The sequence below is a fragment of the Taudactylus pleione genome, unplaced genomic scaffold (genome assembly GCF_031769625.1).
Source record: "Taudactylus pleione unplaced genomic scaffold, aTauple2 ptg000114l, whole genome shotgun sequence".
Taxonomy (NCBI): domain Eukaryota; kingdom Metazoa; phylum Chordata; class Amphibia; order Anura; family Myobatrachidae; genus Taudactylus; species Taudactylus pleione.
Genome location: NW_028284516.1, coordinates 25584124 through 25607303, shown reverse-complemented (window position 1 = coordinate 25607303; position 23180 = coordinate 25584124). Strand labels below are relative to the sequence as shown.

Sequence of the window (23180 nt, the reverse complement as noted above, 5' to 3'; positions counted from 1 at the left end):
CGTACATCTCAGCTAGACATCATTACAACCCCTATGACTAGTTTTATAATGGCCAGGAACTGCACAGCTGAGAGGCGTTGCAGCGGAGAGCACTGGCCCCATCAGAACCACATAGTAAACGCTCATTGCTAGTACTATTTGTTCTAGGAAAGCTGTGTTTTTATGGCCATAATCATGCACTCAAGTCAAAAGAATTTGGGCAACAAAATCATATAGATCAGTCTTTCCCAACCACGGTCCTCAAGGCACATTAACGTTCTAGGTTTTAAGGATATCAATACTTGAGCACAGGTGACTTAATTAGTACCTCAGTTATTTTAATTTAACCATGTGTGCTCAAACATAGATATCCCTAAACACTGTACTGTTTGCCTTGAGGACCAAGATTGGGAATCACTGATGTAGATTACTTAAAAGAAATGCGGTTACTTACGGGAAGTATACATGGGGGTATCCTTTCCATAAACTGGTTGGATCAGAAAGGTAATTCTCCTGAACAAATTGAAAATAAAATAGATGTTCAATAATTTATTTGTAGAACAGAGACAGAATACAGCATTACAATGGTAACGATCACTATTGGCAGCACTAACATCTGTCAGCTAAAGGCTTCTGACAAAGCCTTTTCTCTGCGAATTAGATTGTATTCTTTAATCATTAAAGCCGTATCCAAACATCGTAATTAGTGGTTGTGCAGGTAGTTATTTTGCTGAAAATAACATTACTGTTCAGAAGTGGTTGCCATGGTGACTAATACCACAAACACTGCAGGCACTTCAGCCTAGTACATCCTGGAGAGACCTGCAATATTACCGTGCTCATGTTCTTGTACTGCATACAGATAAGTAAGCAGTGCTGCGTATACTGATGACATGATCTTACCTTGCTGTTAGTTTCTAGCAATGCAATCTGCAGAGCTCTTAGCTGTGTGAACAACTCTTCTACTAACTGTTTGATCTACATTATGGTCCCTGATTCTTAAAGCACATTAATGTCTAACATTAATTATCTAACAATTACTAACCGTGACTACCGCAAAATATTAATGATTCTGGGACAGATGTTTCAAGTCTTGGAGAGAGATAAAGTACCAACCAATCGGTGCCTGCCATTTTTCAAACACAGCCTTTAACATGACATTTAGGAGCCGATTGGTTTGTACCTTCTCTCTCCACTTTATCGCCCTCCAAGGCTTAGTACATCTCCCCCTCAATCCTTAAACATGTACTGTTCCCTGATGACTTGCAACAGACTCATAACCCTTTGAAAAAAAAAAATTTGATAAACAGAATCAGAGTCAGCACGCAGAGAAAGTAAGCATAATATTAAGCAATAAAGAGCTGACATTTGGCCTTTATACGCTTTCCACAAATTTTACTAACTCTATTTACTCCATTTTTCTTACTTTTGTTATTCTGCTCATATAAAAACATGGCTGAAAGAGTTTGCACCCAGAGTCCTAACCCACGGCAACACAACAAGAGATGACCTAAGTTATAAGGAAACCAGAAAGATAAACCCAGGTGTTTAAGTAAATGTTGCAGGATGGCATGTGCAAGGGAAAATAGGAATCTGAAGGTGTGAAAAAAACCTTTTAATAACAAAAGTGACATGTTACCGAGATATATTCTAGGAAATAGCAACATGTTAGTACAGTATACAGCTCTTCCACAGCAGCCAGGATTAAGGAAAACAGTACAGACCACAATTTCCACCAGCCCCCATGGACATAGGAGATCCTTACACCAGGATATACACTAGAAGATTTTTTTAAACGATTTGTTTTCCGTTGGATTGGAATGATAAATCGTTCAAACTGTCTAGTGTGTATGCACTATGCAACCGTGGCGGCGTCCGTCGCACCTTCAGATCTGCCATACATTCTGCTCACTCTGTAGATGCGACCGAAGATCCCATGCATTTGTATGCAGTGGCGAGGGAAGGACATAGGTCCTCATTCAAACCCAGTCGTAAACGCTGAGCGCTTGCGACCGGGTCAATGTTTATGCCCTGCGCACGCGCATCAGCCGCACTGTGTGTGCGCAAGCCCCGGAGCGAGAGAGAATTTCTGTCGCTCCGCAGCTCACTACAAAAGGGGCAGCTGTCGATGTTGATCGACAGCTCGCCCCGTTCTTTAGGCGTTTCAGGGGGGTGGTTTCACAAACGGAGGCGTTCCTTAGCAGCAGTGATGTCAGTGGGGAGCTTCCTGCTCGATCAGAGCAGGAAGCTCCCCGGGGCTTGCGGTTGCCGAGACCCAACCTTAGGGTCTCGTTGCAATCCCTGATGGTCGCGATGGTCTTGACCATCGCGACCATCAACCTGGTCGGTCGCTAAAGCTGTGGGTGGTAACCCATAGCTTAGCTGACGACCAGGAGGCCGCACTTAAAATTACAAGCGGCCACCCACATTCAGAGCGAGCGGTCGCTTCTTGCGACCGCCTCTGAATGAGGGCCACAGTGCGGTCATTCACCAAAATCGTGTGGTGTGTATGGACCGCACGATATGTCGTCCATCGCATCTGATAACAGCCGGGTACAGAGCTCATCTAGTGTGTACCCAGCTTATGAGATGTGTCTCTGTATCAATGATTGTTTAAGGCTCACTGATTATGCAACTGTCATACAATTATATCCAATAAGGCCTGAGAAGCAGAACAGCTGCATTCATGGGCACCTTGGGGGTTTGCGGATGCACATAGGAGGAATTAGAATGCAATACTGACAGCCCAGTTGTACACAGTTTACTTACTGAGACTATGATGCTCGCCCCCCAAACACAAGAGAAAAAGTAGAAAGCACTCAGTTGTCCGGACTCGTTGAACTTGCTGTGTTTTGTCTTTGAGAAGTGCATACGCCTGTTAATTTTCTGAAACAAAAAAGCTGAATTAGATAAGTGCCTTAAACATCTCTAAGTCATGCATGTTCAGACTAACGCACAAATGATGTACCTCCATAATGTGAGTAATCAAAGTATGCACAAGATCTAACGTTGCCCCGGTATACAGGTAGAGGAGTCTGCAGGATAAGTGAGCGATGTGAACAGAGTAACATGTAGTGGCAGTAAAATTATTACAGGTTCCTTATTTGTGCCTCACGAAAATGCTACAAAATATAATGTTTGTACATCCCACTTGTTTTAAATGTTTGATGCCCCTGGTGTGCCAATGGTGTAAGAGGGGGGTGTTCATATGGCACAACTGCCAAATGCAGTGACCACGTTTATCTGTGGGGGATGGGTTTGGGGATGGGTTTGAAGTAAATATGTATTTTATAGTCCGGTTGGACAATCTTCTTCTACTGAGTAGGAGGAAAATAAACTTATATTCAAAAAGGAAAGCTGTGTCCCCCTCATTTATTCTGAACCATCAAGGTATAATTTCCATATGTACTAGTACTGTACTATGGCGTTTGCAGAGAGTCCTTCTTTTTCCCCAGTGAGGGTTAGCTTTCATATTCCAGCTGAAAAATACACAACTACATGTCCCAGCTAGGGGTTACATATTAAAACCACAAAGCTCCAATAGAGCATAAAGTGCATTAGCAAGCTTATAGAGCATTGCTGTGTTTTACACTAGAACTGCAATTATTACGTAGGGCTCAGACTCGAGAACGATGAGATTAGGTCATGTCTACAAAAATAAAGACTTATGTACTCACATCTAACACGTACTCTTGTATAACAGCATGTAATATTATTGCCACAAGCATATAGAAGAAAACGGTGGCCACGTCTTTGACGCCATACTGGTACAATGTGACGGGCTCAGCGAGAAAACCTGCCGGAAACAAGAGATCAGCCAAAGTAAGTCATACAAAAGATACCTGCCTAGAGATTATGCTTCTGAGTAGTTAACCCACCGTTCTGCTCCTAATGCGCTTTTATGCCATTAACTAATTCCTGAAAATTTAGCACGATTCTTAATCTGTTGTATTTAGAAATGACGGATAGACATCCACAAATGGCACAGAGGACCCCATTTACTATGCATAGACCAATTGTACAATTTAGAGGGATATGGATCTGAATATGAGCCCGGAGGCTAGTAGTCAAGAACGACATTCTCTGGCCTAAAGTCATTTACTATTACTAGGTTGCAGAACAGAGGATACCGCCTCAACATGACTGGTCCCATTCCTGTGACTGCAGGTGGGACAGAGATACACACAGGCCGTGTCCTTAAATAGAATATACACAGCTATCAAATACTTTCTATTTTGGAGTGTGTTTAGCATAAGATGATCATGTAGATTACTAGCCAGCTCACAGCAGATTTACATCAAACCCTAGAAAAAGCTGTACAGTAGGAAAGGGGGCGATTGCATGCAATATGATACAGCCACTACCTCTGCAGCGTTTACCATTAGTCCCAGCAAAGGGCTACAGCTCTAAAGAAACATTTGCAAAGTTCATTGTTCATTTCAATGAACTTTGCGTAGAGCTATGTATAAATATTCCCTTTAGGGGGAAATCAGATTAGCACGTTGTGCCGGGAATTTAGGTCGGTGATACGATTTTGCGAGTAAGAGTCAGCTGCGCTAATCTTGCAAATCAATTCCAAACTCCCGGACAAGATGCAGAGTAATAATCACGTTTTTTCCGCTCGCACGGGATGGGAGAAGGTGGGATTGTTTCCTTTCTTTAAGTTACAAAAGCCGGTAACAGTGCAGAACCTGTGGTACAACTCTAGCAATAAATAATCAGGCACTTGGAGGCATTTTAATCAGTGTCGCCTTAACAGCAGTGTGGGCCCTAGGCAAAGCAATGCACTGGGGCCCCTACCCACTCATTCACAGGTCAATAAAAATAAACCCTCCTGCATGCCCATCAGACGTCTCACACATGCAGAGAGACTCTGTCTGACTGGTCTAAAGCCGGCAGATGAAGTAAAACTGGGAGGTGAGTACTCGTCACCGGGGTGTATTAGATCAGAATACAGTGCACCGGTGGCCGGCTTATAAAAATATCACAAATTTACCAACTGGCCACAGCTGCAGGGGGAAGGGTTGGCGGGCCCCTACAAGCTTCGGACCCTTGGGCAACTGCCCAACTAGCCCAATGGAAGAGATGGCCCTGATTTTAATAGCACAATATGGCCAATGCTGACATGACAGTGTTCAGGTGAATTTGTCTAAAATGCTGATAAGTGGGGTAAATGATGTGGGGGACAGGTATGTGGGGGTGCTGCATTTATGGAAAAGTGCTTTTCAACTTGCAGGTGTCAAAAAAAGTTATTTCAACATTTTACAAACTTATCTTAAAAATACTGAGAAAGGAAATGAAATACAATTCACTGTACCCCTAAATACAGCACAGACTTTAATTGGGCAAAAAACACACTTGGTACTTACCATTTTCCCACCATTACTAAAACATGAAAAATCAACCATATGACACCCTTTAAAAACATCCAATACTTTGCTTTCGGACACTAACCACCTAATACTGTTCTGCTATGTTATTTGGCACTTTTAGGGGGTTCAGTGCGATTTCTCCACTTTTTCACCCACTTCTCCAAGGTCGCACGTAATGTAGTATTAATGCGTGCTATTGCTGCAATTCCCAGGAACGGCCATTTACAATTAAACTGCGAGGGGAGCATGCTTCATGAAAATTAGTTGTGATGTGTGCCATATTTAAGTTGCAAACTCGCACACCCAAACTCTCGCCGACTTAAACTGCCCCCTAACACCCCATTGTATTGCCATGAGCAGGCTGATTGACCAAGACAGACACTGCATACGATATTCAGTAGACTGGAGTACAGAAAATATAAACATGCCCCATGTAGCCTGGCACCAGATGCTGCAAATACAGATGTGTCCTCATACACCTAGCCTCCTTGCGCATTAAACAGTCCTTCTAACCGCGCCATGCCGTGGCGTGACTCTGTAGCGCCGAGCATCTTTTTACCTTCAAATGCGTCTTATTCACACAGCGATGGAAATATTTAGCACAGTCAGCATGTAATCAGCTTCTGCTATGTTCTGTGATGTTATGTCTGTGTGCGACTGTGGGTGTATCTGCATGTGAAACGCTACGTTACATTGTTACAGCCGCTGACACTGTAACATAGTGTTTCGCATGCAGATACACCCGCAGACGCACAGAACATGCTGCATATCATTTTAATCAGCAGAAGCTGCTTGTGCTATCTATTCTCATCTCTGTGTGAATAAGACGCATTTGAAGGTAAAAAGTTGCAGGAAAGACACTCAGCGCTACCGAGGCACACGGAGCTCCCACGTTGTGTGTGGCGTGACTTGTAGCGCATGGAGGATAGATGTATGTGGACACATCTGTAGGACAGGTGTATGAGGACACAGCTGGACCAGTGCTACAGATGTGTCCTCACTAAACGATCCATGTGGCCAGACATACAGTACACAGATACCTTATATTATTCTATATAGTTCTATGGAATAATAGCTTGTGAGCCCCTCATCAACTGTATCATTCCATGCCACTCTGAGTTATGTCTGGAGAGAAGGATGGTTAAGTGAGAACACTGCAACTGCATACACTAATCTGACATTGAAAGATAACGGCTACTGATCTGGGTGTACCGTCATTTCCTGACAACACCAACAGGCCCCAGAAATATAAGCAATGATCCCAAGAACCCACATGACGATTTGGCTACCTAGAGCTGGCCAAACTGGACAATTTTCTGTGTGTGTCCAGCACAATTCTACAGATGTGTCTTCAAAAACTATTGCTGCAGTCGCACCAACAAGCAGCTCTTCTCGGCGAGCCAGATCAGTGCGACTTTGCTTGTGCTGACACTTTCATTTAAAATGGAAAACACTTCTTATACGAGACAAAACCACTTCACGAGACTGCACTGATTAATTTGACATGCAACACTTGTATATCTGTGTGCGGCTGAGTATTGCTACGACGCAGAGTCCATGGCTTTTTTTCCACTCCAAGTTCCGTTGTGCTTCCCATACAAATTCAGACTCCGCCGCACACAGGTATACAAGAGTCACATATCAAATAAATAAGTGCAGTCCTGTGAAGCGGTTTGTGGCATCCGATTGCAACTAAGACGTTTTTTCAGGCGAAAGTTTAGAAAAAGACGCTACATCGCTCTCGAATTGCGTATTTAGGCTAAGTGTCTGAGGACATATCTGTATATAGAGACAATAAAAATGCAAACTCACAGCCCACAAAAATACATAAATAACAAAACATTTTAAGAATGGAGAACTTGCCTTCCACCGGAATGGTGACGTTATACTGTAGTGTGACAAACATGACTGCCACTTTTGCCGTAATCTAGGAAACAGTAAGGGGTAAAACACACAATGTCATATAGGATTTACCAGTACTCTGAACAGCAAATAACTAGAGGAAATTTGGTACATAACATTTCTTTAAAATTACTCCGTTTAACAATTGTAGTTCTGAAACATCTACATTAAAAACAGTAAATGGACTTTGGAAACCAGTCATAGGGCTAGAATCACGATATGGCGGCTTTGAACCTAAAATCAGACATGTGCTGCATTTAATATTATTACTGTTTTACATTTTGAGTTAAAACTGCAAGCCGCTTGCTTAGTAAATCTAACCCATAGGCCAGTGGTTCCCAAACTTTTTCAAATCACGGCGCCCTAGACAAGTAGCAGCATTTTTCCACGGCACCCATGTGCCAAAAGTTTCTTACTGAGAAGTTCAGCAAAACTTAAAATGACTAAATTGTGCTTCTATGTCACCCTTAGGTTTAGTTATGTGATGGCTGACAGGGCTGTGCTTCTTTTTGTCCACATTTTTTTATTCGCAGTCGTTAGCACTGGTCTTGCGTATCACACTGACTATAAATCATTTTATTTGGTACTGGACCACCAACCTTAGGCACCCCTGCAAGTGCCCTGAGGCACCCAGTTTGGGAAACACAGCCGTAGGCTCTTAAGGGTAGGGAATATGAGGCAGTCTATAGTACTATATCTGATAAAATTACTTCCTGAGGCATGCTGGGTATTGCAGTGCAACACTTATACCCCTTTTACACCGGAGCTAAAACCCGGGTTTTTGAAGGGTTAACCCGGGCAGCTCCCTGGTATAAAAGGGGAGAGAGTTGGATCGCCTGGTCGAGTGACCCGGCAATCCAACCCAGGTAACTAGCAGGGTTTAACACGGGCATAGCCCGTGAAACCCTGCTGTGAGAACAGCGCACTCCGGGTCACGATGACCTGGAGTGCGCTGCTAGCCGGCCGATTGGTCCGGCTTCAGTGGCGCTTGGAGATGACGTCATCTCCAAGCGACCACTTACACTCTGCAAAAGCCGGGTCTATGCAGACCCGACTGCGGTGTGAGCGGCGCTGACTCGGGAATATCCAGAGTCGGCGCTGGCAAAATTCCGGGTCTGATCCGGATAGGAACTTTGTTCCAACTCCGGGTCAGACCCGGAATTTAGGTGGAAAAGGGGTATTATTGAAGAACAAGAGATTGGAAACCTATTAGTCTGGTCTAAAGGCAATACATTTTACTTAAGATAGAGAGGAAATATAGATTACATTAAGTATTCATTCCCTGTTGCATCCTACAGGTAAAAGAAAGCTCTGTGGAACCCTTGTGGCACAAAAATAATAATAATAAAAAATAATAATAGGTATACACTACTGCCTGCTGCTGCAACTGCATGTATTATACGAGGATGACAGAGTACTGGATTCAAAACCAAAGGAAAGAAGCATAATTGCTGCAAGCAGCGTGTCCACTTCAAATAAATCTGGATTCAATAATATTTTATATGCACACGAGTCTAGAATGAAAATCCTACAAGTCGCACAGACTTTCTCTAGTAATGGATCAGACATCTAAATCTACTGACAAAGCAAGAGTACACTACTGTCTAAGATTTCCAGGTTGCCATGAGCTAAATAGCTTCACGAGAGGTCTCAGCTGAGCATCACTCAGCTGCCACGTTAACAACCCTCTGCAGTTCCAGGCACACATCCAGCGCAGAACGCTGCAGCCTCTGGATCACACAGAATATCCCACAAGTGCAAGGCCACCCAGTGTCTCTACATGTTCTAGGCAGCAGAGGCTTACATGCTAGCAGTAAAGGCTGCCTCTAGTGCCGCTCTACTTGGCTAATTGTTTGAATGTAATACTATAGGTGTGTACACACACACAACGATTTTTTGACCGATTTAACTATAACGACGTCATTAACGTTCAAAAAATCGTGCAGTGTAAAACGAAAACGATGAACAATTATCGTTCATGCACTTTCAAGTTTGTCGATTGTAGTTCAGTCAGACTGGCCAACTGAACGATTTTCAATAGAAGTTGCAACATTTTTCCTTCAACACACAGAAAATCGTTTATTATGTAAAGTAAAACCAACTACTTTGTAAAGCGATTTTCGGTCACTTTTTCAAGGGAAAAACTGAACGAAAATCGTTCATTACTGACATCGTTGTGTGTGTACGCACCTTACGAACTAAGGAATTGTAAACACAGAACTCACTGACAAATGCAGTTGAGAGGCTGAACTGATCTTGTAACCGAAAGAATATCAGCTGAGCAAAGCAACACACACATATATTTATATAATGTGTTACACGGACACCTATGCTGAAATTATAATTTCTCGTTTCCAGTCAAAGGGATCACAGGGGGAGATGCATCAAAGTTTTAAAATGGAGAAGGGAGGAAGTTGCATGTAGCATCTCATCAGTTTCTAACAGTCATTTATCAAGGGCAACCTATAAAAAGGATAATCTAGTAGATGATTGATTGCAAGGAGCAATTTCTCCACCGGTTCTCAAACTCGGTCTTCGGGACCCCAAACAGTGTTTCCAGGTCTCCTCACAGAATCACAAGTGAAATAATTGAGTAATGACTACACCTGTGCACCTGCTGAGTGACCTGGAAAACATGACCTATGTGGGGTCCTGAGGACAGAGCTTGAGAACCACTATTCTATAGGATCTGTGACTCCATCCAGCCTCAGCACCAGTTCCATGGGTGGTGGTGGGGTAGGGAGGGAACATTACACACCTCACAAAGGTCAAGTGCTCGTATGTAAATAGCACTACATCTTTGCACAGTATTGATCTACAATATTCAGGAACCGCCATTATAATGATTATAGCAATGCAATTTTATGTTTAACCTGTGCACTGAATAGGGATTTATTCCGAAATATATTCTAGTAGTAACACCTAATTTGGTATTAGCAATTGTGGTCAATAGTTAAATGAGAATATCAAAGAAAATTCTTTTTTAATGGGGGAAAATAAGTGGGATAAACACACAGAACTGCGGCTTTGGGGGGACAGAGGGAATTACTGTATACTGCATTATTAAACATGTAAAACTTAATTGGGCTGAGCAATCACAAGGATCTTCTTGTTCCACAATACTATTCAGTAGAACAAATCTCAGTGATCAACGACATATTGATTCACTGAGACTGGTCTTTGCAGAAAAGGAATTAAGCATATTGCACCACTGAGCTCCTTTGCTGAAAACAAGAACACCTCAAATCTAACAGAGATGTCTGATAATAGCACAGAGACCGGTCACGTCCTGATAGAGACAGAACAAAAACTGAGAACATTCGCTACTACATGGATGATGCAATAAGCACCCGCTGTAAGAGTACTTTGGTAAACATGCGTGTTAGCATAAATGTGCATGCTAATTTGGTCACTAACCATGCCACTAATTCAGCACCCCTTGCTACTTGTCCACACCTCATAGATTGTAAACCCACTTGGGAACAGCCATATTTACCTTCCGTTTCTTGTCATTGTATGTTCTTTAGGTTTAGGAATCCCTGACTCAGCAAAGCTACATAAAATGTTGGTGCTTTATAACTAAGGAATATTTAGAATAACTTCACTGAGGCAGAAGCAGAGTATTATTCTAGTGAGTTGATATATTTCAATCTTGCTTGTGTTGCCGGCTCCCAACGCGCGGCATTCTCAGCCAAGTCGCCGGCTCCCAACGCGCGGCACTCTCAGCCAAGTCGCCGGCTCCCAACGCGCGGCACTCTCAGCCAAGTCGCCGGCTCCCAACGCGCGGCACTCTCGATCAGGTTGCTGGGTCCCAACGCACTACATACTCAATTAGGTCACTGTCTCCCAACGCACTGCACACTCAATTAGGTCACTGGCTCTTAGCGAGCTGCTTTCTCGGTTAGGTCTAGCAAACTGCTTTCTTGGTTAGGTCACTGGTTCCTAATGCACTGCTTTCTTGGTTAGGTCACTGGTTTGTAATGCACTGCGCATTCTCTGTTAATGTAAAAAAGGGTGTAGTTGGTGCTGCTAATTAAAATAGTCCCAAATGTGTTGGAGTAAAGGAATGTGTACATATAAAATTGTCCTTGGACTGGATTTTGGGACAGGGAAAAGATGGTGAACCCCAAATTGGAGTTCCCAATCTCATTTCCCTGTCCCAATATCCAGTCCAAGGAAATTTTCAGCTACACTAATACTTGTGTTACAATAGTTAGCTTATTGCAGTTCATTTTTAGGATTGTTTTACATGTTTTCATGTGCAATAAATGCAATTTACAGTGAATATACTGTTTTTATAGTGTTCCTTTACATACACCCACTTCTGCACTGTCACTTCATCTGTTTCACTTTCCAGCATCCTCGGCTACGTCCCTGGCTCCTGGTGCACTGCATCCCCGGCTACGTCCCTGGCTCCTGGTGCACTGCATCCCCGGCTACGTCCCTGGCTCCTGGTGCACTGCATCCTCGGCTAAGCCACTGGCTCCTGGTGCACTGCATCCTCGGCTAAGCCACTGGCTCCTGGTGCACTGCATCCTCGGCTAAGCCACTGGCTCCTGGTGCACTGCATCCTCGGCTAAGCCACTGGCTCCTGGTGCACTGCATCCTCGGCTAAGCCACTGGCTCCTGGTGCACTGCATCCTCGGCTAAGCCACTGGCTCCTGGTGCACTGCATCCTCGGCTAAGCCACTGGCTCCTGGTGCACTGCATCCCCGGCTAAGCCACTGGCTCCTGGTGCACTGCATCCCCGGCTAAGCCCCTGGCTCCAGGTGCACTGCATCCCCGGCTAAGCCCCTGGCTCCAGGTGCACTGCATCCTCGGCTAAGCCACTGGCTCCCTGGTCCACTGGTTCCTAACAGGCTGCAAAGGTGCATTCTGAGTTATGCCATTGGTTAGTAGTGCATTGACAGGTTACATATTCATATATTTGCTCAGCCCAACAATAACAATGGCATCCTACATGCATATGTTACACTCAACAGACCACTTCCTATGCTCTAGGTCAAAGGTTCCCAACTGCAGTCCCCAAGTACCCCCAACAGGTCATGTTTTATGAATTTCTTTAATCATGCACAGGTGAGTTAAACTAGTTTGCTGGGTCAGTAACTATCCCACCTGCATCCACAGACAGAAAATCTCAATATATTACCTGTTGGGAAAGCTTGAGGGTTGAAATTGAGAACCACTGCTCTATGTGAAAGAGAAAGCTGTACTGTTAAAGCTGTAGATTTTAATAAGGGGCATATTTACTAAGCAGTGGATTTTCAAAACACTCGACTTTTTACAGATTTTGCTTGCAAGATTTAAAAAGGTAATACTTACAACAAAACAAGCCTGATTTTGCATTTACTATTATTGCCCTTTTAAATATGGCAAGCAAAATCTGTACAATTATAGGGTTTTGTAAATCCACTGCTTAGTAAATATACCCCTTAATTTTAGCTAAACATGTGCCTGAACCCTTCTTTGACTGTGCACATTGTCACAATAGGGATTATTGAGTTCTGTGTTTTTGATGTACCAATTTCTAGCTGAAACATAGCCCAGCAGGCCAATACATTACAACAACAACAGTATGAAGGTTTTCACTTTAAAGTTTGCGAATTAATACCCAGTGCTCCATTCCAAAAGTATTTTATATGTATCCAAAGGACCGGCACTCACCTTCTTGTCCAGGAGCCCTCTGTGGGTGGGGAGAGTAATACATACAGTAAAGTGGCGGCACCCACAGGACTTAAAATATATGAGGCAGCTAGGCTGTTCCAACATTTCATTTTATGTAAATATCCCTGATGAAAGTTTACATAAAAAACTTAAACGGTGGAACAACCTAGATACTGTCACTTTTCTACATAGATAGATAGAAGGTGCACTCACCAGACTTGAAGTACAGTAAATCAAACTTTTATGCACATAAGAACCATCAGAGCATCGACGTTTCAGTCCTCTTTGGGACTTTTGTCAAGATACCCAGTCCCCAAAGAGGATTGAAGCGTTGATGCTGTGATGATTCCTATGTGAATAAAAGTTTGATTTACTGTACTTCCAAGTCTGGTGAGCGCACCTCATTTCTATCTATGCACTTGGAGCCGCCGTGCTCATCTAAGGTTGTCACCCCAGCAAACGTGGATATTGATGAAATGAGTGTGGACCTGCATACTTGTACACGTGTGTGTGTGTATATATATATATATATATATATATATATATATATACATATATATATTATTATTATCCTTTATTTATATGGCGCCACAAAGGTTCCGCAGCGCCTTACACAGTACATAAATGAGCACACAAGAAAAACAGTTAATAGTAATACAAAACAATGCAGGACAAGGACAAGGTTATAAACTCAGCTGCAAAACACAAGCAGCAGGACATGAGCAACCAGGTGGTAGGTGCCATTGTAGGGAGTTAGGAGTAAATTATACTATAAGTAGGGGGAGGAGAAGCACGTGAGCATGAGGGCCCTGCTCGTGAGAGCTTACATTCTAAATAAATAAATATACACACTTTTTTTTTTGTAGGCAGAGACAGTACAGAGGTATTACATGACTGAGATGACTCTACAGCTAATGGTTCGCTTACAGCTACACAACTGTATTTATATAGGGTGAATCAGCCAGTGAATGAACACTACCTGTGAATGAATATTTTCAAGTTTCATTTGTGCTTTGAAGCCTTCTTGTGTTGGATTCTAGTTGGATCCCAGGTCCTATGACTAGGTTGCCAATGAATTTAGGTTTCTTGTTTGAGTGAGCTGCTTTGCTCTCAAAATACTAAGATAATAATCTAATTTGTACTATTTTTTTTAATAAAATAAATGTACAGTGTTTATACCTTAATGCATATGGGTAAAGGTGTTTAAAAGGGTTAGAATTTTATACTCTGAGGTGAAAAAGTAAAGGTGCCTCCACACTTGGCGATGTGCTCACGATATGTACCATTGCCCTTTAACTCTCCCCAGGCAGATCCCCGACAGTCCTACACACTATTTGGAGTAAAAAATGTCCACTCTGACTTAAGATCTATCGTGCATCCAGTGCATTGTGTCACAGATTGGCAAATCTGCGCTACAGCACGGCAGATCTGAAGATGCGATGTGCAACCAGCGGGGACTCACGATTTGGTTATTTTTTACGCGATCTGTCGTTCTAATGCGTTGGAATCGGCCAGATCGTGTAAAAAAAAAATAAAAATCGCAGAGTGTGTAGGCACCTTAAGTGGAAAGCCCGGGATAAGGTAAGAGGGGGGTGCTCATTTACTGGATATCATGATCAGTACCATCATTTTACAGTAAATGAAAAAACTGTAATTTTTTTTTTAAAGATTATTGTTGTTTATTTGTTAAAACCAAGGTCAATTTAGGTTAATTTATACCAACTGGAAAAAAAAAAAAAAAAAACAACAAAGGGGAGAGTTCAAATGTTTTTGCACAGCCATCATAGCTATTCAATTATTCCTGCCGACGACATGGGTTCATGATTTCTGCTTGCACCCTCCCTTGTTTGGGCACGCTAAGCAGGACTTTACACAGATTCGCCACTTTACACAGCGAAACCCCGTCTATTTGGACGCGACATACGCAAATGACTTCAAAAAATGGAATAGCGCCCTGTCAGTTTAGATGGTGATTGGGCGTGCAACCCCATTTCATTTCAATAAAATCCATAATCAAGTTGAAATAAGCATGACCATGTCGTGTCAGACTTCTTGGAAATGGTGTGAGAAAGAGAAGCGAATATGGTACGACAGTAACATGGCGAAGGAAAAAATAACTGCTCCAAGTATAACTGGTTCAAGAGGATATGGAGTATACAGTGTTCCAGAAATACTTAAATATAGGCAAAAATATGCTTAACAGCATTTAAATATCAAATTATCTTTTCTTCAATAATTAGTAATCAATTTGTAATAACTTGTACTTCGAAATTGACCTGTTGCTTATTTAAGTAAGTTCCACTGTTCAATCACTGGTAACATCTGCACCTCTCCAGTTTTTTGGTTGTAAAATTTTAATTATTACTATAATCTTTAAACTACAATTTCTTCAAAAAGTAGATACAGTAATTATGATGGTACATATCTCAAAATTGAAATATTGCATCTGCTACATAAACCATCATCTTAAATAGGAGAATTTCCTTAACTGTTCAGAAAAGAAAGAAAAATGGGTTCCCGCTCGGCTGTTTTAGTGGGGCGCAGCGCTCTGCCCTATTTCTAAAGGGCAAAAAGCACCCTGACCTCCGGCGTGGCGCCCTGCTGAAACAGCCTGCAGGTGCCATCCCCACCCGTGGGTCGCAGTGCCCTGTGGGTGGGGAAAACTGCCTGGTAGCGGTCATGGATGCCGGACGCATGTGCCCAGCATCCATTCACACTGACAGCAGAGCTTGGGGGTAGCGCGGTATGTCCGTAAGTGCTGGGCACACCCCCAAGAGTGACGAAAAAGGGGCGCGTCTTAAAGACACGCCCTTTTCTTTGGTCGTGCGCACAGATGTGTCCTCTGTCTAGGTCCGACGCCCTGCCTGGCGTCGGACCTAGAGTGTGAACATATATATATATATATATATATATATATATATATATAGAAAACTGCGTGGATCGGCACTCGCATATACAATGATCATCAGTCCGCATAAATCCATACAGCAGAAACAGCAAACAGACGGCAGCACTCGGAGACTTTAATGAAAAAGTAAGTGTATTAAATATCCATAACAGGCACCAACGTTTCGGGACCGCTGCGTCCCTTTGATTACCTTGACAAAGGGACGCAGCGGTCCCGAAACGTTGGTGCCTGTTATGGATATATATATATATTTTTTTTTAACATTTATTTATTTTTTAAAGACTACTTCCTATACACAGCCGAGAGTTTTTCTGTTTGAGGAAGCAATATTCAAAAGGCAGCTAGCCTATCTACCCAAGAGGAACCAGTGACAGCACAGGATCACTCGACTGGTTGCATTCTATCTGGATCAAAACAGCTGCCTCAGCTGTGTGCGGACGGCAAGTGCATTTTACATTGGATTTTGCACCATTTGTTTGGTTTCCGCATGCAGAGTGCATTAAAAAGACCGTAACATTTCATCCACAAGTAGAGTTGTGACTAGCTTGACTACTACGCTCCATATATATGTTCATCTTAAAGCACACAGTTTCTTTACCCCTTGCCAGCACGTAGACCAAGCAGCTTTATCACAGGGGATGATTAGAGAGATAGGCAGTTACCTAGACACAGCCTGACAGTGACCAGATTCTAGAAAGGAGTCCTACTAGTTCTGATTGCAGAGTTTTGAGTAACGTAAACTGTCTTTGCAGATAGGGGTACTGGTATTGTTGCAAGGGGGACCATGATCTCTGCTATTTTGATAGTTAGGAAGGTAACAGATAATAACTTCGAGGTCAATTCTGGATGATCAGTGGAACATTTAACCCAAATTTTACTTGTACTTAAAAAACCACCAGCTACGCACGCTACATAAAAATTTTATTTTTGCAAAGGTTAAATTTTTGGAATAAATTAAATAGCTATCAATGCAACTTTTTCAATGCCTTGTCACTTTGCATGGGCTGCAAACAGCTGCTGTTATCTCACCAGTCAGCGCTGATGGTGTGGTCCGCAGCCTGGGCATTACAAGCCAGCTGTGCAAAACACAGCGGACCTGAGCACAGCAAATCCAGAGTTATAGGACGCAGCAGAATGTGGGTAATAGCAGTTACACAAAACAAATAAAACCGACTGCAGATAAAGGGGAAGAGTGCTGACACTGCATAGACTCAGACTGGTAAATATACCCAGCAAAGCCAACAAGGTTACTGTTTTATTTCCCCATATGTACTACCTGGACACTTCTATTAAGCACTTGTACACCTATACCGGTGCACCAACCGGAGATTACTCATCTGAATGAGTATTAAACTTTTTTACATGTAGGCAAGAGTTGAATAACATGCTATAAACTGGGCTGTAAGTATTTTGCAGATACATTGTTACTGTGTTGATGATCACTACAATAAACACCAAGCATGTGACGTGTGTATATACTGAAGAGTAGCAGGACTGAGCATGCATGTACAGTAGTGACAGCTGGTGGGATGCACAGTGGGGTATGCAGGGACCTGACAGGCTGGAGGTAGATAAGTTACACGTAAGCAGTGTGTGTAACACGTGTGATCACAGCTGTGATATGACACCACACATACATACATACATACATACATGCTATGCTATTACTCTTCTCCAGCTGCTGGGGGACTACAAGCCCCGTCACCCTTCTACTGGGCATGCTGGGAGATGTAGTGCCACAGCAGTTAAGGAGCCACCGGTTGCCTGGCTGGTGCAGCTAGCTCCCCCAGTCACCCCTGCGGCTCCCAGGCCCCCTCACCTCGAACATCAGCCCGAGCAGGAAGAGCATGGCCAGGCAGGAGACGATGTCCGCATGGTTCTGGATGATGAACTCGTGGCTCAGCACCGGTGGGGTCTTGCTGCTCTTCTTGCGGATGGCCATTATGATGATGACGGACGGCGCTGGCACACACCGGGGACGCTGGCTGCTGCTGGGGCACCGGCTGCTCTGCCTCCTCCTCTGGCTGGCTGGGGTGACGCTGTACACAACCGCTGCACACACCACGTCGGCACTGAGGGGAGGAGCCTCATTCTTGGAAAGGGGCTACGTGCCAACCGACGTAGCGCGCTGGGGGCGCCATCTTAGTTACTGGCAGGCGACCTATTACTGTATCGCCCAACGGCGCGGTAGGCAGCTACTGTAGTCGTTTGGACGGCTGTCAGCGACTACAGTATATATGTAGGATTTCCAGAAGACGACAACACTCTGGCTTGTGTCAATTTCTGTGATATTCCAGAAATCTGTTGCTCAACACAGCTTTCCCCTATGAAAGATGGCCGCCGAGGCAGTTACGCCGCTGCGTGGACAGAGACGTTCCGTTTGTCAAATGTACAAGGTGTCAGTGCAGTGACGTGTGGGGCGGAGCCTAGCCTGGTCCAGTAAGGATGTGGTATTCAGCGATTGGATGCTTTTTATACCACGTGGGAGAGGACTTATTTGTTATTTTCCCCTGGTGTACTGTTATATATATACTGTACACTCGCACAGACACAGTGAGACTCAGTACAGTGATGGCGAGGACTCAAGGCTGATGGTGAAAGGCCTAATTCAGGGCATTCACTTCCTAGACAATATTTTATCACGTTTATGTTTTACAGTGAAAAACAGCTCATATGACAGTCCACAGCTTCCAGTGTACTGGTTCAGTTTTCCTATTTACATTTATATTGCAGTCCCCTGGGCTGTAGTAATGGTGCCCTCATTTAGAAAAAAAAATAAAAAGGTACTAACGTATCTTTGCGGCCTCCTGGTTACTTACTTATCTTCACTGAATAGTGAGTATACGTAAGTAGCGTAAACTTGAAATACCATTCGGCCCCTTGCGGGATCGCTTCGCTCGCCACGTTGCGGGCACAGTGGCTCGCTTCGCTTGCCACATAGATTTATTCCCCCTCCATGTCCACTTGGATGGTAGGGAATGACGTTGGACATTAGCGTAAAGATGAGCCAGTGTCCAACGTCATTCCCTACGATCCAAGTGGGCATGAAGGGGGAATAAATCCATGTGGGGAGCGAAGCAAGCCACCGTGCCCGCAGCGTGGCGAGCGCAGTGAGCCCGCAAGGGGCCGAATAGTATTTCCTGGTTATGCTACTTACGTAGCGTCACCAGGGGGCTGCAAAGATACAGAAGTACCAATAAAAATTCTGGCAGCAAAACTACTTATGGCTAAGGCATCTATTGTTTCTTCAAACAATTGTACTGTATTGCAACATGTTACTTTCACCACAGAGTGTACAGTATACCTGGCACAGGATCCCTGATCCAGAGTCTATCTTCTCTCTATCCCTACATTTTGCTGGCAGTGGAAAACACTAGGTGCTTGCAACAAAAGTACTCTTTCAGCAATAATATATAGAAGAGTGTATTGGTGATGGTATGGCCGGATTTGCCCATCTGGCATTTCTGGCAAATGCCAGGAGGGCTGATGGGCCGGTCTGGTGTTAAACCCTGGCCTAGCAGCTCTGCCTCCCGATGCTCTGCTCGGCTGGCATACTAAAAGATGGGGCGCGTGCCTCAAGGCCAGGCCCCCGTGACCCACCTCCCGCGAGATATAATTACGCCCTCTTTTGTGGCAAGACCACCAGGGCCGGCGCTAGGCTATGCTGCGCCCAGCGCCGTCCTGTGTTGCCGCCCCTTCCCTCCTCCACTCCCTCCCAGCTGAGCTTAAATATAGCCCATAGCGCTGGGAGGGAGGCGGGCGTTTCCTGCGCCCTCCGGAAACAGTAGCGCTCCGGGCGACGGACCGACTTGCTCTTGCCTGGAGCCGCTACTGAAGACCACACTCCTATTGAGAATGCACGCTCCTACGGGTGGAGTGCCAGGGCTGATCTGGAGCCCCAGTTCGTCCCTGGGTGATGGTGTGACAGGAGCACAGCATATATTCTTCTGCAGGGTTTACAGGGTTGACCTTTGGGGGTATAGTTGGATCTGGATCCACAGGCACCACGTTGTTAAAGATTTAGCTCCCAGGATGCACTGGGTTCACCCTCCTCTATACCCAGCCTCCGAGCCACAAGCACCTCAGTTTCAGTTGGTGCCCAGCCGGAGTCGGGTCACCTTTTTGCGCAGGGCTGATTAACAGCCCCATAGCTTTTAGTTCTTTGAGTTGATAAAATTTTCTTTTAAGAACTCTTCAGAGTGGCAGCGTCAGACTGTCCAAGCTGCTGCTTCTACACCCCACCGGCGCTGCAACGCCAGTACAGATCTGGGGATCACGGCAGGACCCCAGAGTCTGTGCTAGCCGGGCTCTGGGGGATCCCTAGACTGCTGCTGGATCGACGGTGAGCAGGTAAGAACGCGGGTCACCGCTTGCGGTGTCCCGCATGTGTATGATGCAGACTTCTGTCTGTCCCCTGAGGCGCTCGCAGTGGCCACGTGCTCCCCCTCTACAGAGGCATACCCTGCACATCCACTAGACCACCAGGGAATACATGTAGCAAGCAGGAGCCGGCGTCCCGGGGGTTTATAGCGGCCAGAGGAGACAGCCTTCCCTGTTTAGCGGCTCCTCCCCTCAGCTCAGCGCGCCTTTCCACACAGGTCTGGTGTTGCTGCGCTGTTCTCCTCCTACAGCCACACCCCCTCTGAGGTCTCCAGCGGCCATCTTTTTTTCTGAAGTGGCAGCGCTGATCTCCCAGACTTATTGTGGACCGGTCCCCCTGTATACCCTCTCCCTTGCAGGACAGTGTATGCAGCACTATAAGCCTTCCCATACACTGAATCTGGGCTGGTTGATTGTAGTGGTAAAGGTGCAGTGAGTATTACTTCTGCTAGCGCTGACTGTCTTTTTTTTAATAACCCGTCAGTCTTTGCCTGTCCCTTTCTTTCTTGTACAGCCCTAACAGATGTGTGTGGGAAGGGTTGCTCTGTAACCTCACTTATATTAATTCATGTATTTGTGAGGTTTGTCACTTACAGTTGCTTGCTACACTGTGCCATATCTGTGGACTGGTGTATTGCACGCTTGTGGGTTTACCAGCAGCCCGCTTTTGTGCTTCCCATATATTTATATAGCTGTATATATTTATATTTTGCCTGAGCCAATGTCTGACAAGGAAGTTGAGCGTTCCGCTGCTCCCACTCTGATCTATAAGGAGGATTTATCACAGGATGGGCTGTGTGTGAGGTGCTTTCAGTTGCCTGGCCCCTCCAACCCCCCAACGATGGGACACTACCCTCTTTGGGCTGTTTTTTTCCCCAGGTACTGGCCTCCATAGTGGATCGCCTGGTGGTCCCGGCTGTTCTCCCCCAGATGGGGTTACCCCAAACTGCTATTCTCCCATCTCAGGGTATCCCGCAATTATTGCAGTCTTCCCCTGGGCCTCAAGCTGTTAATACCTATTCGGGGGTGCCACTATATATATATGCAGCCTCCTCCAGGTGACTCAACAGTCGGTCATGCCTTTTCAGGGACTCACACAGTGGGGACAGCCACCCTGTTTGGATATGTTTTTTAGTTCGGTCCAGAGTTCGCAGCTTCATCTTCAGCTTTCCAATCTATGTTGAGGAGTGACAAGCCCCAAAGGGCATCTAAACGCCCCATGACGTCGTCCCAGTCGACGCAGCTCTCAGACTCTGAGGCATCCTCGGATGACGGGGAATTGCTTGAGGATTCTTGACTCCGATTCCCCTGTACAGGAGGTGAAAACCAGGTCTTCTATTAATGTACCAGCATTGGTAAGGGCGGTGCGATCCATTCTTGACATAGAGGATGATGCCCCAACCCCTAAATCCAAATTTCAAACAGGCAAATGTGAATTCAGCTGTTTTTCCTCTCGCTGACCAGTTCACTGATCACATGGCGGAGACCCGGCAGTCGCCTAGTAAGAGGTTCCAGCCGCAGAAACTTTTGCCATCTAGCTACCAGTTTCCTGCAGGTCATTGCAAGAAGTGGGAATCCTCGCCTGCAGTGGATTCTCATGTTACTCGCTTAATCAAGAGTGCTACGCTGCCTTTGCCTTCCATCTCCTCCCTAAAGGATTCCACAGACAGGAAAGTGGAGACTTGCTTGAAGTCAATCTATTCTCTCTCGAGGGTTGTGGCCCGTCTGTCTATGGCTATCTCCTGGGTAGCTAAGGCCCTTGAGAGCTGGGCCAATATGCTTGAGAATAACCTTACTGAGGAAGCTCCTGAGGTACAGAAAGCTTTGGTGGGACAGATGAGAGATGCCGCTGCCTATATTGGCGAAGCGGATTTGGATGCCAGTCTGCTGCCCTCCAGGGTCTCGGCCGCAGCTGTGTCTACTCGCCTCTCTTTGTGGTTACGCTGCTGGAGGGCGGATACTGATTCCAAGAAAAGCCTGGAGGCCTTGCCCTTCAATGGACAGTTATTGTTTGGTCCAGACTTAGACTTTGCCAGGGTGTCTACAATTTTGTCCAAGTCTGCTTTTCTGCCTTCAGCAGCTGTGCCTTCCAAGGCTAAGACCTCTGCATTTCGGTCCTTTCGTACTCAAGGGAAATCCAAGGGTCAGTCCTTCCCCAGGCAAGCGGCCACCAAGGCAACCCCTAAGCCTAAGAAACAAGCTTGGAGTGCTAAACGCCCTGCTTCCAAGCCAGAGGAGAAACCCTGCACCTGATGGGACGAGCCTCCCTCTGGGGAATCCCAGAGTGGGAGGCCGACTTCTTCAGTTCGCTCAGTGTTGGTGCAATACCACCACAGAGGCTTGGGTATGAGAAGTGGTCTCTCAGGGGTACATCCTCTCCTTTCGCCACAGGCCTCCCCACCAGTTTTTCTGCACGAGTCCTCCTTGGGCAAAGCCAAGGACTTGCAGATTTAGGAAGCCATAGAGTCCTTGCTGAAAGCAGGGGTTATTGTTCCAGTCCCGCTTTCTCAGCGCGGGATGGGCTACTACTCTATTCTGTTTTTAGTACAGAAACCCAAGGGGTCTCATTGGCCTATTCTCAACCTGAAGTCTTTGAAGTTCCTCAGAGTGCCCAAATTCAGGATGGAAACTTTGCGTTCCATCATTCTGGTTATGGAACCTGGGGACTACAAAGTTTCCTTGGACATCCAGGATGCATACCTTCATGTTCCTATAACACCAGCGGTATACTATACGGCAGCACCACTTTCAGTTTCAGGCTGTACCCTTTGGTGAATACCCTTGGGGCCGTGGAGAGGCCAAAGTTATGGCAGTCATGGCTGCCCATCTTCAGAACAAGGGTATATGGCTTCTACCGTATCTCAACGACCTCCTGTTGCTGACGAGTTCTCCGGAGGTAATTCTACAACATCTACACCTGACGATCGCTTGTCTGCTGGTAAATTGGAAAAAATCCTCCCTAATTCCCTCGCAAA

The 23180-nt window shown here is 45.1% G+C and overlaps 1 protein-coding gene across 1 annotated transcript in view; it reads right to left on the bottom strand.

Annotated features, from left to right (window-relative positions):
- TRAM1 (translocation associated membrane protein 1) overlaps positions 1–17919 on the bottom strand; it is a 31814-nt gene extending 13895 nt beyond the window's left edge. The window contains exons 1-5 of the mRNA XM_088471469.1: positions 17645–17919; positions 7215–7278; positions 3657–3775; positions 2749–2865; positions 434–492 (exon numbers count right to left, since the gene is read on the bottom strand). Coding sequence (XP_088327595.1) covers positions 434–492; positions 2749–2865; positions 3657–3775; positions 7215–7278; positions 17645–17767 — 482 coding nt within the window. The 5' untranslated portion in view covers positions 17768–17919. The remainder of the gene's footprint in view (positions 1–433; positions 493–2748; positions 2866–3656; positions 3776–7214; positions 7279–17644) is intronic.
- Between the last annotated feature and the right edge of the window lie 5261 nt (positions 17920–23180).